Raw genomic sequence first — 18,240 nt, 5'->3', positions numbered from 1 at the left:
TGCCACAGCATGCCCTCAAGCCAGTGAGAGGAGTTAGGGCTGCCACTGTGTTCATATGTCCTTTTCAGGGTTTTTTGTTCATTTGTGTTTTTGGGACAGAGTCTTGCTCTGTTGCCCAGAGCAAGTGGAGTGCACTGGTACGATCTTAGCTCACTGCAACCTCCACCTCTCGAGCCCATGATTCTCGTGCCTGGCTGGGACTACAGGTGTGCGCCACCTCACCCGACCAATATTTCTTTTCAGTAGAGACAAGGTTTTACCTTGTTGGCAAGGCTGGTCTCAAATTCCTGGCCTCAAATGATCCACCTGCCTCAGCCTCCCAAAGTGCTAGGATTACAGGCATGAGCCACTGTGCCAGGCCATTTTCAGGCACTTAAATTTAATCCTGGTGAAGTAGGTATTATCACTATATATCTTCTTCACGTGAAGAAATTGAAGCTCAAAAAGACTGATAACTTGTTCGCACAAATCTAGAAAGTGGGAGGGCCAGGGTTTGAGCCCAAGACGTCTCGCTGGAGAGGCCACACACTTGCCCTGCCCTTAAGAACATGGTGCGCTGGTTGCGGTGACTCACACCTGTAATCCCAGAACTTTGGGAGGCCGAGGCAGGCAGATCATGAGGTCAGGAGTTCGAGACCAGTCTGGCCAACATGATGAAACCCTGCCTCTACTAAAAATACAAAAATTAGCTGGGCGTGGAGGCGGGTGCCTGTAGTTCCAGCTACTTGGGAGGCTGAGGCAGAAGAATTGCTTGACCTGGGAGGTGGAGGTTGCAGTGAGCCGAGATGGCACCACTGCACTCCAGCCTGGGCGACATAGTGAGACCTGTCTCAAAAAAAAAAAAAAAAAAAACAACTGGGTATTTGCTCTGCAGGTGTGCTGGCTACCTTCTCTTTTTAGTACACTGGAAATAGCAGCTTGTGTTGTTTACCTACTCTTTGATCCTTTTTTTTCTTTCTCTTGGCCTCAGGCTCCTTCTGTTCTGGATGTCAGATATGCGTCTGCCTCCTGAGAAACTCTGGTGGCTTTGGACACTTGGTGTGGACTACTGTGTTATCTGGGATATCAGGTATTATGAGACATCACCTAGCCATCTGCATCACATCTCTCTGGACAAGCAGCTATTACCAAAAAAGGCATATACTTCCAGTCCTGTGCTCCATCTGCCTTAATTCTTTGCTCGTTCCTCCATGTTGGCGCCACTTCCCAGAGAGCTCCACTGCATCTCACACTCTGCCCACGTGCTGGGGAAATCTCGTGGCCTGCACATCTCTTGTGACTCTGGGAACCGCCTCCCCCGCCGGAGCCCCCGAGCCCCACCAATGGCAGCTCTTCCCAGTCAGCAGCTTCAGAGCAGGTAGTCTCCTTGGAAGGCCCGACTCTGTTCCTGCATGGCCTGCAATTTCTACTTTGTGCATAGAGTAATTTTCAGAGTAACCGCGACCCTGTTGGCCTTCTAGAAAGTTTGTCTTTTTCTTTTCTGAGACAACCACCTAAGTGATAATATGCTTTTTTGGAAATCAATATATATTGCCGGACTGCATCATAACCTTTATCATGCCAAGCATCCTGATGCAGCTCACATTTCCCTAAACATGGGGTATAGGTATGGTTTATAAATTGAGTTGGCTTAAACCTCTCCCTTCTCCCTTCCCAAGTGTCACAAAGCTCATTTACTGCAACTGTCATCGGACACTGTAGCTTAAAGGGAATGTGGACCTCAATGCTTTCTGCCTTCAACTTCTCAGCATTGTGACCCCAGGGTGGGTGCCACCCCATCTTTTCCTGCCCCCCACCCCCACCCCCACCCCCCACCTCCAAGAGGTTCGGCCCACATCACTGTACCTGGTGCTTGTACATTTGGAATTGGTGCCTTCTCCTTTTGGCAACCATGGTATCAATCCCTTTTCTCTTTTAGTGTCTTATTTCTTCTTTCAAGTTATTTGCTAGCCAAAGATGACATCACTGAGATTAGGAGACAGGGGAGAGCTTGCTGCAGATTCTGACAGTGCAGATTTTAAATGTCAGGATATTAGGATAGCTGGCGCTGGTTTATGAAAGCTGCACGTTGTTCCACGTTCTCTCGGTGTGCCTGGCCCTTTAAGTGGCACACTGTATGTCAGTTTGTGTCCTTCATGTGCTGATGTGATTACACAAACACCATCCACTCTCTTTTCATATCAGAGTACAGGACAGAGAAGTGATCAATGTATTGGTCTAGTGAGACTGAGATGAAAAGAAATAACCTACAAAGTGGTCTGTAATGCCTTTTGGTTGGACTGGGAACAAGTAAAAATTTCTAATAAACATCTTGAGACTTCCAGAATCACTTTTGTTATCTTACCAGACCTTGGGCCTGCTGAGGGTTGAGGAGCAGACAGACTGCATTCTAACATACCCTGTTCCCACCCCACAGCCATTCAGACTGCACTAAATACGCTGAAGTTGCTTTTGTTGTTGTTATTTGCATCGTTTGGATATTTTTTTTTCTGCTTTCAATACCAAAAAAAATGCAGATGCTTAAGAATTCTTAAGAATTTAAAATATGCAATTAAAATTTGATATGTTTTGACTCCCAAGCACCTTGTTTTTTGTTGTTGTTGTTGAAATCAGCTGATTATCTCTTTAGAAAGAGGGTCAGCTAGAAGCCTAGGTTTTTTGGAATTGCAAATTTTTTTTAGTATAGTCTGGAGAAAGGTCCTTCAAAAGGGAAGTTCAATGGGACTTGCCCGCCCTTCATCATCTCGTTCCCGTGCCAGGTGTGTGTTGGTCACGTAAAAGCCTGGGAAGCATCAGAGGAGTCCCGGATTGCCGCTGCTGTGTGGAGACAGGGTTAGCAAAATGACACTAGTGATGAGGGAGGGGCTTCTTTTCACCATAAGCCTGCTGTGTACACCGAGGGCGGCGGGAGAAGCATGGGAAGGAGTCAGCCTAAGTTTGCACATTGCGTAAAGGGGACACTAAGGTATGAGCTGAAGCTTTAGGTTCTCCTTGCTTCCCTCAAGACCTCCTTCTTGCTATCAGAAGCAGTAGGCAGTTGCTGCAGTATGTTTCTCACCCTGCCAATAGGTCTGTCTGTATCTCTCTTAAGGAAAATAGCCTGGTCCCTCCTGGCAGTGCTTGGAAGCTCGATGCTGATTCTTATATAGCGTGGCAAGCCGACCAGCAGTGCCAGGCCTTGATCTGTATTCTGCACTATCCCTTTACTGGGTTCCTGGCACTGAATGGCCTCCAGCCCTGAAGAATCACTTGTGATCACAGCAACTGAACTGGGCTTTCTCCCAGAGAGGAAGGGGCATGTCATTTTGACTTGACAGAGGGGAAAATGGGAGCTGTCCTTGACTGCCTTTGTTGTGCTTTCCCGCGTAAGATAGCACTGTGTTTTCAACTGTTTTCATTACACCGTCTTTGCAATGATGTAAATGTAAGAGATCACTCAGCTTTAAAAGCAAAGTGGTTTCATCTTATTTATATGAAGACTTTTTAACATATCAAGAATTAGGTGCATTGGCAGGTAGGGTTTGGGGTGTGATAACTGCTTCAGATGGAATGTTCACTTAAGCTTTGTCTTCTTAAAAATTATCAATGTGAATGTCATAATTATATATATTTTTGTGGAAAACTTTCTCCTAAGTATAAGTTATTGTGCAAAATATAGTATCATTGATGCAAATAATAGTTTAACTTTTAGTTTAGAAATCCTAAAAGATATAAATTGTATTGCATATGCATTAAAAGTTTGTTTTATTTAATTTTATGTAGATGTGTAAAGTGTTAGGTAAAATTTTTTTCACTTACCCATTTAAACACCTTGTTACTTGAATATTGTGTTGACTGGTCTGCAACAGTGATCCACTCTGTAATATAGCTCTTTTAACTGGGAAGGAACCACGCCCCAGCTGTGCTGATTACATTCGTGTTGGCACACAGTCGGGTGCTCGTGTAACACAAATGCCACGTTGTCTGGGTGTACAGTGTTTGTGGAGACGCCACTTCCTCAAAATGGTTTTTGATCGTTTTTAACCTGTAAGACCTTTTGATGCTCACAAACCTCTATTCAACACACAAAACAAAAATGAAAAGGTAGTTGGGTTGTAAAAATTGACTGTGGTGGACTCATTAAGCGGTGGTTTTCTGTTCATCTAAAGTTTCCTCAAATACCACAGACCACTATTAAGTGTGCTCATTGTCACTTTAAATTTCAGCTATACCCTATTTTTGTCATTCTAAATATCAGACGTACTATTGGTATAATTGCACACCAAAAATAAGCCAAACAGTGCATTATGCTAACTGGATCCCTGCTTTTATGTGAGCTAAGGAAAGATGGAGCCAGCTCCAACTAGGGCCTCTTTTTCTCTCTCGTCTATCCTGTTTCTAAACCGAATGATCCAGGATTCAAGCTTCTAGTGTCAAGTGAAACTTTCCTCAGATGAACTCCAGGTAGCTAGGTCACCTAAATCTAGTGGTCCTGTGTGATGCTCTTTCTGCCAGTCCCTGAATCTCTGCAGCTTCTCTTACCTGTAGTAAAGCACAATTGCAGTGACGTCGCATTCCGAAGAAGGAAGGTCAGCAGAGGCTATGCATGTTGTGTGATGATGAGTGTTTACAGCCACCTTCTCCTAAAACGAAATTTATACTGGGGTGGATAGTATTCCATTATGTAGACTTATCGACTTTGCTAAGTGCTTTTTAGACAGCCTAAAAATTTTCAAGATTTTAAAAGATGTATAAGGTTAAGTTTGCAAATATAATGGAAATGCTGTATATCTTTTGAAGTGATAAACTCCACGTTGGAATTTTAAAGAAAACATGTTGTAATAATGCTGTTGTAAGTAATATTTTAATGTCTCTCTGCCTGTTCTCTATTTCAGCACATTCATTGTGGTGAATGTTCATAGCATTATAACTGCTTAGCCATTGAATGATAACATTTGTTAGTGGAAATTGGAAAATTTATTTGTGAAATTCTGCAGAATTCATTTTTCTATTTCCAATATTTGCTGAGGTTAAATAAAAAATTTTCAAGCCATTGATGTAATAAAATATGAAATGAAAGCATTTTCTGCACCCCACGCTCCATCAAAGCAGTAGCCTACCCTGTAACAAAGTCGAGTTCTTTCTCTCCTTTTGAGTGAGCCTTGGGGTTTCCAAATGTATAATTTCCTCCAAATCAGACCCTGTGGAAATACCACCAGGGATGCCTTTTGTTCTTAACCTTTTGCTCTACCTGAACCTACATTTTTTTTTATATATGATACTTTGATAGTTGGAATCAAGTTGAAGCACATGAATTCATAAAGTTTGTGATAGTTGTGGGCTTAAATGCAAGGGTTCAGTAGGAGACCTTTTCCCCCCGTGGATGGATTTTCTTTTTTCAGCCTGACCAGGGTTTTGGCCTGATCCCTGGAGGCGGGATGGTGGCAGTGCAGAGGCAAGATCACTGCCTCTGTGGCCTCCGTTCAGCCGAGAGTGCATGCGCACCGTGCCGGTGGTTTCCTGAGGAGCATGAAGAAGCTGGCGGTGGCTGTGGTCTCGTGGTCTTCCCTTTATTAGCTGGTTTGTAGGGTTTGGTTAGATAACTACTGTAGATTTAGGCTAGAAGTCCAGTGCACTATCCATTGTTGCCACTGAGCCTGCTCACTAGGTAACTTCTATAGAAATCCAATTTCTAGGTCCAGGCAGGTGGCGCTCCTGTGTGTGACTGCACAGTGTAGGAGGGTTGTAGAAGGGTGACGGGGTCCAGCCTTCCCAGCGTTGACAGTCTAGTGGAGGACACTGCACATATCCTCCAGGTGACAACAGTCAACACCACAACAAGTAGAGCCGCAGCTGCAGGCGGGTCTGGGAGGGAGGTCGCAGCCGCCTTGCGTCTAATTTAGAGAGTGCCTGTCCTGGAGCTGAGCCTGTGGAAAGGGGAGAGTCTCCTTGGGTGAGGGTGGCACCTAGGGGCGGAGGCCAAGAGTGTTGAGACCTCTGCTGTGATTTGTGAAGGTGGCTTGTGGTCTAGAACAAGAGGAAATGAATGCCAAGGACAGAGAGGAGGAAGGTTGAGGCCAAGGTGGCCCCCTGCCAAGATGCTGCTCGACATCTGCTAGGATGGGCACTGAAGGTGGAGTCATTGGACTTGGCCGTTATTGACTTAAAAGAACCCCGGGTGATGGCTGAGGCTGGGAAGAGGGAGCAATGAAGGGACTGGTCTAACCTGAGCGCATGCAAGGGCACCGGATAGGAAGGGATAGCAGGCAGGCTGTGAGTCCCGAATCAGGGACGCATGGAGGCCCTGGCTTCCGTCCCCCTTTCTCGGACTGGGGGGGGAAAAACACCTGTATACAGGTGTAGATGAGGCGCCTCTGTGCCTCTCTTCCCACGATCTTGGCCCTCCCCACAGCCCCAGCTTCAGACAGGTGTGACTGCAGCACCCTGAGGTCGGCGACCTAGGGGAGCTCAGGAATAGCAGCCTGGAAGTAGCAGGGAGTTCCATCCCTAGGGGCAGCTCTGGGTAATCTGGGTAAGGCAGCCACAGAGAGTGGCTCCCCCTCAGCAGCCGCCTGCAGAGACCAGCTCAGACATGGTCTAGGACTGATTCTCCTTCCCTGCCTCACTTTTTCTGTCCCCGTATTTCTGTTGCCTGGGATTGGTTTCAAAAGCAAACCATTTATCCACAAAGCCTCATCTCAGGCTTGCTTTTGGGTGGAATCTAGGCCAAGATAGCACCAAAGTGAGAATCCCAAGGCTTGGAGAGGCCTGGTGAGATCCCTGCCGGGCCTGTCCCAGCCTTTCAGCTTATGGGAGGGAGAGATCTTGAGAGCACTTGGTGCTGACACTGCTGGAAAGGCCATGGTGGCGCCCACGCCAAACGGGGAGCAGCTGCACTGCTTGGAGGCAGGTGCCGGCTCTCAGCAGTCCCTTCCCTGCAGCCCCCAAGCACCGTGCTTCCCACACTGCAAGCACATGCTAGGCACTGACTCTTGGCGCTGACGGGTGTGTGAGGCTCCTGGCAAATTGCTTGCCTTTTCAACAGATGAGAGGCCGTACTTGGGGCAACATTTGGACCCAGACTAGCTCATGGATGACCCTGACTTATTCTTTGTTTTGGGGTCTTTTTTCTTTATCTTTTTTTTTTTTTTTTTTTATGAAATTGAATCTTGCTCTGTTGCTCAGGCTGGAGTGCAGTGGCGTGATCTCTGCTCTGCAGCCTCCACCTCCCGGGTTCAAGCGATTCTCCTGTCCCAGCCTCCTAAGTAGCTGGGATTACAGGTGTGCGCCACCATGCCCAGCTAATTTTTGTATTTTTAGTAGAGATAGGGTTTCACAGTGTTGGCCAGGCTGGTCTCGAACTCCTGACCTCAGGTGGTCCACCCGCCTTGGCCTCCCAAAGTGTTGGGATTACAGGAGTGAGCCACTGCGCCCGGCCAATTCTTTGGTTCTGGGCTGAATGGAACCCATCCCCCAAGAAAGCTCCCCAAGTACACTTTCCTGTTGTCCCAGAAGCAGGAGCACAGTCACAGGCCTTGAAGCATCCGCTTGCCTGCCAGCTCTGCCAGCTCGCCCTCCCTTAGCCATTTCCCCACTGCCTGGGTGCTCCGTCAGCACCTGCGGACTCTACAGCGCTCACACCTAAAGCCCTGTGCCCAGAGCTCAGCTGCCACTGGACCACTCCACTCCCATGTCCATCAGTGCCTCCAAATTACACACAGTCTGAGACTAAGACCCTTTTCCCCTGCACCTGTTTCTGCAACCTCTTTGGTGTGTAGCACTGCTGTGTGTCTGGTCACCAAGCTAGAAGCACTTTGATTCATCACTACTGCCAAGAATAGCACAAGTCCTCCCTCCTACCTGAGGGGGTGCCGGGGCCTCCTAACCTACCCCTAATCCCCACCATTCCTCTTGCCTCTTCTCTCCCACTCCCCACCTAATCTCGTGGGGAAAGCGGAAAGCATTGCATCTGTCTCCCAAAAAATGCACAGCCCTTCATTCCGCCCTAAGGCCCTGTAACCTGACTTCAGGGGCTGGGCCTGCCCCGGGCCCAGTCATGCATCCTGTCCATCTCTGGTCCTGACGAACCCCTTCCCCCACCTACTGCAGGGGGACTGATTCTCGGGGCTTCTACAACTTAAGTCTCATTCTGTGCTAATCTCTTTGTGCTAAGTGTAATGAAGTGATTTTAAATTCTTATTTTAAAAATAGGTAACTAATGTTCCTGGTATAAAAGGCCTATGTGAAACATGAGTTTCTCATCCCTGTCCTCTAACCACCCAGTTCTCTCCATAGGCAGCCATTGCTGCCTGTTCCTTGCGTATCCCTCAAGGGATGATCATACATTTGCAGGCATGAGCAAACACATAGATGGCACACTCTGTACACTAGCTTCGCCCACCTGACACACTGATAGTCTTCTCAGCCTTCCTGCATCAGCACATATGTCTAAAGTCAGTTTGGGCCGGGTGCGGTGGATCATGCCTGTAGTCCCAGCATTTTGGGAGGCCAAGGCAGGTGGATTACCTGAGGTCAGGAGTTTGAGACCAGCCTGGCCAACATGCTGAAACCCCATCTCTACTAAAACTACACACACACACAAATCGCTGGGTGTGGTTACAGTGCGCGCCTGTAATCCCAGCACTTGAGAGGCTGAGGCAGGAGAATCACTTGAACCCAGGAGGTGGAGGTTGCAGTGAGCCGAAATCGCGCCACTGCACTGCAGCCTCGGTGACAGAGAGAGACTGTGCCTCAAAAAATTAAAAATTAAAAATAAAGCTGCTTCGTTCCTTTGTATTGGCTTCATGGTATTCCATTTATGGTGGCAATTATTTATGGAAACCGTCGTCAATTGACAGGCAACTGAAGTATCCTTTGTAAAACAGCAGAATGGAAATCACGTGTCGCTTCACCTATGTGCCAGTGTAGTTGTAGGATAAATAGAATCTCTGGATGAAAAAATCTGGTTCATTTTTCCTTTTGATATGTACCACTCACTGGCCTTCCAGAGCAGTTGTATCAGTTTCTCCTTCTGTCTGCGTGAACAAGGGCACTTGTCGCCCCACGCCCTTCCTAACGCTGTGATAATTGCACATTTTGATCTGAGGTGTTTGATAAGCTGTTGGGCTCACTAGATTGAGTTCCTTGAGGTCAGCACTGTTGTGCTCATCTAGTTCCCCACAGCTGGGAATAACAGGCACACAGATGTGTAGTAATGGAACACAGAAATCGGGTGCATTGCGGAGGAAAATTAAACGCCTGCTGGCTCTGTGCTTAGGGATCAAAGGCCCTGCTATGGCTTATGAGTGACTCCCAGAGAGTGGGGTTCCCAGCTGCCAATTCCTGCATGTCCAGAGAGGAATTAGCTGAGGCTTGGGGCTTTCTGGGCCCTTTTCTTGCTTATTGAGCTATCTGCTACTTAGATATTTATTGCCAAAGGACTAGGGGAAGAAACATTCAAATCTGAAGGCCTGGTGATTATAGATTTTTGTTTGTTTGTTTTGAGACAGGGTCTCGCTCTGTCGTCCAGGCTGGAGTGCAGTGGCCTGATCTTGGCTCACCGCAACCCCCACCTCTCAGGTTCAAGTGATTCTCATGCCTCAGCCTCCTGAGTAGCTGGGATTACAGGCATGTGCCACCACACCTGGCTAATTTTGTATTTTTAGTAGAGACGGGGTTTCACCATGTTGCCCAGCCTGGTCTTGAACTCCTCACCTCAAGTGATCTGCCCACCTCAGCCTTCCAAAGTGTTGGGGATTACAGGCATGAGCCACTGCACCTGGCTATAGATTTTAAATGAGGTTGAATGTCAAATTCTAGGTCCTCCATCTCCCTGCATTCTTTGGTGCCCTTCTTACCGTCCACCCTCCTTAGTGGGGAGTTGGCTGGCTGATACCTGTGAGGAAATTGACCGAGTTCTGGCCTGGACAAGCTGAAGACACCTTCCTGCCAAGATGGGGCAGGGAGCGCTGCTCACAACTACACTAGAAGCAGGAAGGGATGGTCCCGCCTGCGCAGTCATGCGGAAGGTGTCCGGGAGGAAGGGACAGTTGAATAAGGACAGCAGCTCACCTGAGCAAGGGTGAGTGGCAGCACAGGAGCCGGCCCCTTGCAGTCAAGTCAGCTGTTTCCTTCTTGTCAATGGAGGGTATTAGAATTTTAATGTGGTTCAGGCCGGGCGCGGTGGCTCACGCCTGTAATCCCAGCACTTTGGGAGGCCAAGGCGGGCAGATCACGAGGTCAGGAGATCGAGACCATCCTGGCTAACACGGTGAAACCCCGTCTCTACTAAAAATACACAAAACTAGCCGGGCGAAGTGGCGGGCGCCTGTAGTCCCAGCTACTCGGGAGGCTGAGGCAGGAGAATGGCGTGAACCCGGGAGGCGGAGCTTGCAGTGAGCTGAGATCCGGCCACTGCACTCCAGCCTGGGCGACAGAGCGAGACCCCGTCTCAAAAAAAAAGAAAAAAGAAAATACAAAAAATTAGCCGGGCACGGTGGCGAGCGCCTGTAGTCCCAGCTACTCGGGAGGCTGAGGCAGGAGAATGGCGTGAACATGGGAGGCGGAGCTTGCAGTGAGCCGAGATTGCACCACTGCACTCCAGCCCGGGCGACAGAGCGAAATTCTTGTCTCGAAAAAAAAAAAAGGAATTTTGTGTGGTCCTCTGGTGATTTGTGCACCAACCTGGTGCCCTGCTCATGGCAGGTGCCTAGTGAGTTTTTGTGGCTGCAGGAAAGACTTGGCCGAATTCCACCGCGGGCACCGCAGATTGAGGCAGGGATGCTTTGAGGGCCCGCAGCACTTCCTGCCCCCAGGACTTCCTCCCCAGGCCGTCCCTGTTGGCCAGTTTGGGAGAGATTTGGCCAAGGAACAGATGACAGGATGCAGGCTGAGCTTTCTGACTTGTGCTAACAACTTCAGTTTGCCTGTGAAATTCCTTTTCCTCAGCTCTGGGCAGACTGGACATTTCTGTTGTCCAAGAGCAGCTCGTGTCCCCTAACCACTCTTTGCCAGCACTCAGCCCCAAGGAGGGGCCTCCTGTCCCTCCTGCCGAGACTTTGCATAACAATTATTTGGAGTATGGCTCATGGCACTTCAATGAATAAATTTAGCAACAAGTGGGTCTTACACTGGCAGGGCGCCATAGTACTCTCAGCTACTCTGGAGTCTCAGGTAGGAGGGTTGCTTGAGTCCAGGAGGTGAAGGCTGCAGTGAGCTATGATCATACCACTGCTCTCCAGCCTGGGCAACACAGTGAGACCCTGTCTCAAAAAATAAATATATAGGCCCTGGGCACGGTGGCTCACCCTTGTAATCCAAGCATTTGAGAGGCTGGGGTGGGTGGTTCACTGGAGGCCAGGAGTTTGAGACCAGCCTGGTCAGCATAGTGAAACCCTGTCTCTACTAAAAATACAAAAATTAGCCGGGCTTGGTGGCAGGTGCCTGTAATCCCAGCTACTTGGGAGGCTGAGGCACAAAAAATGCTTGAACCTAAAAGGCAGAGGTTGCACTCCAGCCTGGGCGACAGAGCAGGACCCTGTCTCAAAAAACTAAATATTTAGTATATAAAGTGTGTCTTTTGCTATATAGCAAATTATTTGTGTTTTTTAGTAATAATTACTTGATTTATTGGTGATTGCTTTGCCCCTAAGGACCGAACATGCATTACATTATTTAATCTTTATGACAACCTCACAAGTAGGGACTGTCATTATCTCTGTTCTATAGAAGGGGAAGCCAAGACTTAGAGAAACATGTCTTGTCCACATCACGCAACTGGCAAGTGCCAGAGGTGGGCCAGAAGCACCTGAAACTGCACCTCCCCTTACAGCCTCTGTCACTCTCTCGGATGCTGACTCAAGTCCTCGCTCCACTCTGAAATCTTTTTTGATCTCGTTCATGCCCTTAACTTCTCTAGGCCTGTCGCCTCACATACAGAGCAAGGATAATGGGCATTTCTTTTCTTTTTCATTATTTCTGCCTCTAGAGATAGCAATTTATTTCTTTTCTTTTCTTTTCATTTTTTTGAGACAGTCTCACTCTGTCGCCCAGGCTGGACCATCTCAGCTCACTGCAACCTCTACCTCCCACGTTCAAGTGATTCTCCTGCCTCAGCCTCCCAAGTAGCTGAGATTACAGGCACCCGCTACCACGCCTGGCTAATTTTTTTGTATTTGTAGTAGAGATACGGTTTCACCATGTGAGCCAGGCTGGTTTGGAACTCTGACTTCAGGTTCGCCCACCTCGGCCTCCGAAAGTGCTGGGATTACCGGCATGAGCTACTGCGCCTGCCTGATAATGAACATTTTAAAGGCTAGTGAGCTTAAACCAAGCAGTGTGCATAAAGGCTTCAGTCTGCCCCAGTTGCCTGGCATGGAATAGAGGCTGGATAAACGGTCAGTCCACTCATTCTGAAGACAGGTCTTTGGGGTGTGTTGCTAGCACCTCCGTGGGGAGGGTAAGACCTGAGCTTTCCGCAGCTCACTGGCCTTCAAGAAAAACCCTTGCTTTCTCTTCTAAAACTCGCACCTCCCATCTCACCCCCGAGACAGTGAGTGAGCCGCAGGTGTCTTTAGTGGCATGCCTTTTTTTCAGTTTGAGACGGAGTCTCTCTCTGTCGCCCAGGCTGGAGTGCAGTGGCGCAATCTCGGCTCACTGCAAGCTCCGCCTCCTGAGTAGCTGGGACTACAGGCGCCCGCCACCACGCCCGGCTAATTTTTTGTCTTTTTAGTAGAGATGGGGTTTCACCGTGTTAGCCAGGATGGAAGTGGCATACTCTTAGCCCATACTGCACTGTTAGTGTGTATATTCATATATTTTATTTATTTATTTATTTATTTTGAGACAGAGTCTCGCTCTGTCACCAGGCTGGAGTGCAGTGGCGCGATCTCGGCTCACTGCTCCCTCCACCTCCCGAGTTCAAGCAGTTCTCCTGCCTCAGCCTCCCGAGTAGCTGGGATTACAGGCGCGGGCTACCACGCCCGGCTACTTTTTGTATTTTTAGTAGAGACAGGGTTTCACCATGTTGGCCAGGATGGTCTCGATATCTTGACCTCACAATCCGCCTGCCTCGGCCTCCCAAAGTGCTGGAATTACAGGTGTGAGCCACCACGCCCTGCCTGTGTGTATTCATTTATAACTTACAGGCACTGTTCATAACCGGTTTGTTCAACATCAATCACACTAACACGCCGTTTTCTTCCTGCACCCACAAGTCTAGGCCCAGGCCATTGCTATCCTGGGGCTGGGATTGCTCTGTGCTGTCAGGCTGCCACTTCTCAGAGGAGGGAACTGAGGTCAGAGAGTCAATCAAGTGAGTTGCTCAGGGTCACTCAGCTGCTACACGGAGGAGGGAGCCAGGTGGGCTGACTGTGAGACAGAACTCCTCCACCGAGCTTGGCTTCCAAGGGCCGCTGGTAAGTGGAGGGGAGGTGGACCCCTTCAGCTGGGCTACAGCCCATAGCCGAGCCTGTCCTGAACTTCCCCACGGCCAGCTACAGTGAGTACAGCCCCTTGGGTCTTGGGTCACAGACCCTGAGGACCACTGCAGGGATGTCCTGTCGATGGGACTGGCTGTGGGGTGTCCCACAGGGGAACATCCCTTACAAACCTGGATTTCCTCTCATCACTGGGGTACAGTAGGTGTGCTTCAGCTTTCCTGCTTCTAGCAGAGCACCTTTCCCAAATCCCGGGTGGTTCCCAGGGGTGACCCAAACTGGCAGCCAGCCCTCTGCAGCTGTGCGCTGCTCACTACCCCTCCGTTTCCTCCACCTTTCCACTCACACCCCAGGCTGTCCGAAGTGGACCTGTTGGCACTTCCCCACCTTGAGCTTTTTCTGGCCCTTGTTGACACTCTGCCTAGCCATTGAGATTGACCCCACCAGCCTCTTCCTGGAGTGTGAGTCCAGGCTCCTCTGCAGCCCTCGGCCACTGAGTCAAAGGCCTCATGGGTGCCCACGGAGTACTGGCCATCAGTGCCATGAGGCCAGGGCCTGCAGCACCGAGTTGAAGACCTTGTGGGTGCCCACAGAGTGCCCATCAGCACCGCGAGGCCAGGGCCTGCAGCAGGTCTGTGTGCCACTGCACAGCCTCCACAGCAGGATTCTGCCCTTGCCTGGCCCTGATTGCAGGGGTGGCTCTAATGACCGCTTCACGCTGATCACCTTTCTCAGAAAGACTGACAGTGCTGGTCCCTAGGAATCATGCCTCTGAGTGTCCTTGCCTTGTGTTGTCCCTTACCCCCCAACTCTGGGCTGAGTCATAGACTTGTTTTGATCAATGGAACCTTCACAGGCTTGACATGAGCTTTAGGGCCTGCCTGCTCTTGTTTCTGAAAACTCTGTTACCCTGTAAAAAAGCTTGAGATCCTGGCCCTGAAGAATCCTGAATTCCAGTCCGGAGACAGAGAAATGGAAACATCCACGCAGGGAAGGTAGCAGCAGGTTTCCTATGATTGGATTAGTTGGCTGTGCCACCATTCAAGCCTGGGGTGCTGGGATGGGCCAGGAGGTAACCCCAGGCCTTACCCCACCCTAGCCCAGAGAATCCTTCTCTGGGTAGAGTCCAGGAAGGCTTTGTTGGCGATTGATCTGACTTCCAGAGATGCCGAGCCCAGCCTGCTAGGGGTCATGATCCATCCATGAGCCAAGCTTTACCACTCAATGGTGGTCCGAGGCTTTCAACTGTGAGAAGGTAGGCCCTGGATGTGCCACGTGAAGGCAGAGGCTGGCAGGTCCCAGGCTGGGGCACCGTGACCTGCACCTTTCCATCTCCCCACCCCAAAGCCAGATCGTGGTCTCTGAATGCCATTTCCCACGGAAAGGAACCAGGTTCTTTGGAGAAGTGACTGGATTTTGCTATGGGAGGAAGGAAGTATACAAGGGGAGCCTGGGAATCTGGTGCCAGAGACCAAAGAAGCACCCAAAATAATGGGGTCACGTCCAAAGGACTTGGGAGCCAAACTAAAGGCCTATTAAAAAAAAGGACATTGATGAAAACAGCAAAGACAAGAATATAAAAATTCATAATGATAGTTTTTTTTAATGTTTTTTTTCTTTTGAGATGGAGTCTCACTCTGTCACCAGGCTGGAGTGCAGTGGTGGGATCTCAGCTCACTGCAACCTCCACCTTCTGGGTTCAAGCGATTCTCCTGCCTCAGCCTCCGAGTAGCTGGGACTACAGGCGTGCGCCACCACGCCCGGCTAATATTTGTATTTTTAGTAGAGATGGAGTTTCACCATGTTGGCCAGGATGGTCTCGATCTCTTGACCTCGTGATCCGTCCACCTTGGCCTCCCAAAGTGCTGGGATTACAGGCGTGAACCACCCACACCCAGACTAAAAAAGTTTTATTTGAGACAGGGTCTCACTGTGTTGCCCAGGCTGGAGTGCAGTGGTGCGATCATGGTTCACTACAGCCTAGACCTCCCGGCTTAAGTGATCCTCCCACTTCAGTTCCCCTGCTAACCCCCCTGTGAGTAACTGGAAGTACAGGCGCATGCCACCATGAGTGGCTAATTTTTAATTTTTTTGTGTGTGAGATAGGGTCTTGCTCTGTTGCCCAGGTTGGAGTGCAGCGGTGTAATCACAGCTCACTGCAGCCTCAACCTCTTGGGCTCAAGCAGTCCTCCCACCTCAGCCTCCCAAGTAGCTGAGACTTACAGGCACAAATCACACCTGGCTAATTTTTTTTTCTTTTAATTTTTTCGTAGAGACAGGATTTTGCTGTGTTGTCCAGGCTGGTCTTGAACTCCTGAACTCAAGCTGTCCTCCTGCCTCAGCCTCCAAGTTTTTTTAAAAGCACCTATTGATCACCATTGGAGCTGAGAATATTAGGCATGTATCCAACTTTCTTTTTTTTTTTTTTTTTTTTTTTTTTTTTTTTTGAGACGGAGTCTCGCTCTGTCGCCCAGGCTGGAGTACAGTGGCCGGATCTCAGCTCACTGCAAGCTCCGCCTCCCGGGTTTACACCATTCTCCTGCCTCAGCCTCCCGAGTAGCTGGAACTACAGGCGCCCGCCACCTCGCCCGGCTAGTTTTTTGTATTTTTTTAGTAGAGACGGGGTTTCACCGTGTTAGCCAGGATGGTCTCGATCTTCTGACCTCGTGATCCGCCCGTCTCGGCCTCCCAAAGTGCTGGGATTACAGGCTTGAGCCACCGCGCCCAGCCCAACTTTCTTATCTGTACTGTTTCAGGATAATCAAATCATTGAAGGAGAAAGTTCTTTCTAGGAGAATTCCAGGTAATACATGCAACAGAGTATGTCAGAATTAGAAAATTACTAATTCGGGGCCAGGCGTGGTGGCTCATGCCCGTCATCCTAGCACTTTGGGAGGCTGAGGCGGGCAGATGCACACACACACCCCCATATGTCAAGGCCCTGCCCTTTAAGCTAGAACAACTTCCAGGGGATTTAAAGAGCTGGTGCCTTTTAAAGAATCACCCCTTCAGTCGGGCGTGGAGGCTCACGCCTGTAATCCCAGGCTCACGTAATCCTCCCCCAAAAAACAGAATTAAAGGAAGACAAAGTCAAGAAAACAAATGACCAACATGAAATATGTTTTTTTTAATTTTATTTTTTGAGACAGTGTCACTGTCACCCAGGCTGAAGTGCAATGGCATGATCTCTGCTCACTACAACCTCCATCTCCTGGGTTCAGGTGATTCTCCCACCTCAGCCTCCTGAGTAGCTGGGACTACAGGCATGCGCCGCCGTGCCCAGCTAATTTTTTTTTTTTTTTTTTTTTGGTAGAGACAGGATTTCACCATGCTGGCCAGGCTGGTCTCAAACTCCTGATGTCAGGTGATCTGCCTGTGTCAGCCTCCCAAAGTGCTGGAATTATAGGTGTGAGCCACCACACCAGCCTAACATGAAATATCAATAAAGAGAAAACCGAAAAAGAAACCAAAAGCAATCCTAGGGCTTAAAAGTAGAATAACTGAAATGAAAATTCACTAGAGAGATTCAAAGGCAGATTTGAACAGTCACAAGAAAAGAATGAGGAGAATATGAAGATGCGACAATGGAAATAATTAACTGAGGACAGGAAAAAACAAGGTTGAAGAAGAGGGAACAGAGCCTAAGGTAACCCTGGGACACAATAAAGTGGACCAACATACGCGTTATAGGAGTCACATAAGGGGAAGAGGAAGGACATGCAGGCAGAGAGATTATTTGAAGAAATAATGGCAGAAAACTTTGTGAAATTGGTGGAAGACATGAAAATAAACATCCAAAAAAGATCGATGACCTCTAAAGAAGATGAACTCAGTAAGATCTGCTGGACAAAAGACTTAAACAGATATTTCTCAAAAGAAGCTGTACAAATAGTCAAGAGGTGCATGGAAAAATGCCTAGGATCACTAATCACTAGGGAAATGCAAATTAAAACCACAATGAGATATCACCTCACACCTGTTAGTGTGACTTTTTTCAAAATGTGAAAGATAACAAGTGTTGGCAAGGATGCGGAGAGAAGGGAACCGTTGTACATTGTTGATGGGAATGTAAACTAGTTACACTAATATGGACAACAGTATGGAGAAGCCTCAAAAAAAAAAAAAAAAAGGCCGGGCGCGGTGGCTCAAGCCTGTAATCCCAGCACTTTGGGAGGCCGAGGCGGGTGGATCATGAGGTCAGGAGATCGAGACTATCCTGGCTAACATGGTGAAACCCCGTCTCTACTAAAAATACAAAAAAAACTAGCCGGGCGTGGTGGCGGGCGCCTGTAGTCTCAGCTACTTGGGAGGCTGAGGCGGGAGAATGGCGTGAACCCGGGAGGCGGAGCTTGCAGTGAGCCGAGATCACGCCACTGCACTCCAGCCTGGGAGACACAGCGAGACTCCATCTCAAAAAAAAAAAAAAAAAAAAAAAAAAAAAGGACTTACGCAATGATCTAGCAGTCTCTTCTGGGTGTAAATCCAAAGGAATCCAAATCAGTATGTTGGCTGGGCATAATCCTAGCACTTTGGGAGGCCGAGGTGGGAGGATCACAAGCTCAGGAGTACGAAACCAGCCTGAGCAGTGTATCATGACCCCATCTCTACAGAAAATAATTAGCCAGGCGCAATACCCTGTGCCTACAGAACCAATTACTCCAGAGGCTGAGGCAGGAGGATCATGTGAGCCCAGGAGATTGAAGCTACAGTGAGCTGTGATCACACCACTGCATTCCAGCCTGTGTGACAGAGCGAGATTCTGGCTCAAAAAACAAACCAGTCAGAATGTAAGTAATGAGACAGAGGACTTGAAAACACAATAAAC

General features: G+C 48.8%; 1 protein-coding gene across 1 annotated transcript in view; it reads left to right on the top strand.

Moving 5' to 3' along the window:
* The window catches only part of RCOR1 (REST corepressor 1), a 130,392-nt gene extending 125,331 nt beyond the window's left edge, over positions 1-5,061 (top strand). Inside the window, exon 12 of the mRNA XM_050800046.1 lies at positions 971-5,061. Within this exon, the coding sequence (XP_050656003.1) occupies positions 971-1,012 (42 nt within the window). The 3' untranslated portion in view covers positions 1,013-5,061. The remainder of the gene's footprint in view (positions 1-970) is intronic.
* The last annotated feature ends 13,179 nt before the right edge of the window (positions 5,062-18,240 follow it).

The sequence above is a fragment of the Macaca thibetana genome, chromosome 7 (genome assembly GCF_024542745.1).
Source record: "Macaca thibetana thibetana isolate TM-01 chromosome 7, ASM2454274v1, whole genome shotgun sequence".
NCBI lineage: Eukaryota > Metazoa > Chordata > Mammalia > Primates > Cercopithecidae > Macaca > Macaca thibetana.
Note: the sequence above shows the minus strand (reverse complement) of the source record. Positions and strands in the feature narration are given on the sequence as shown.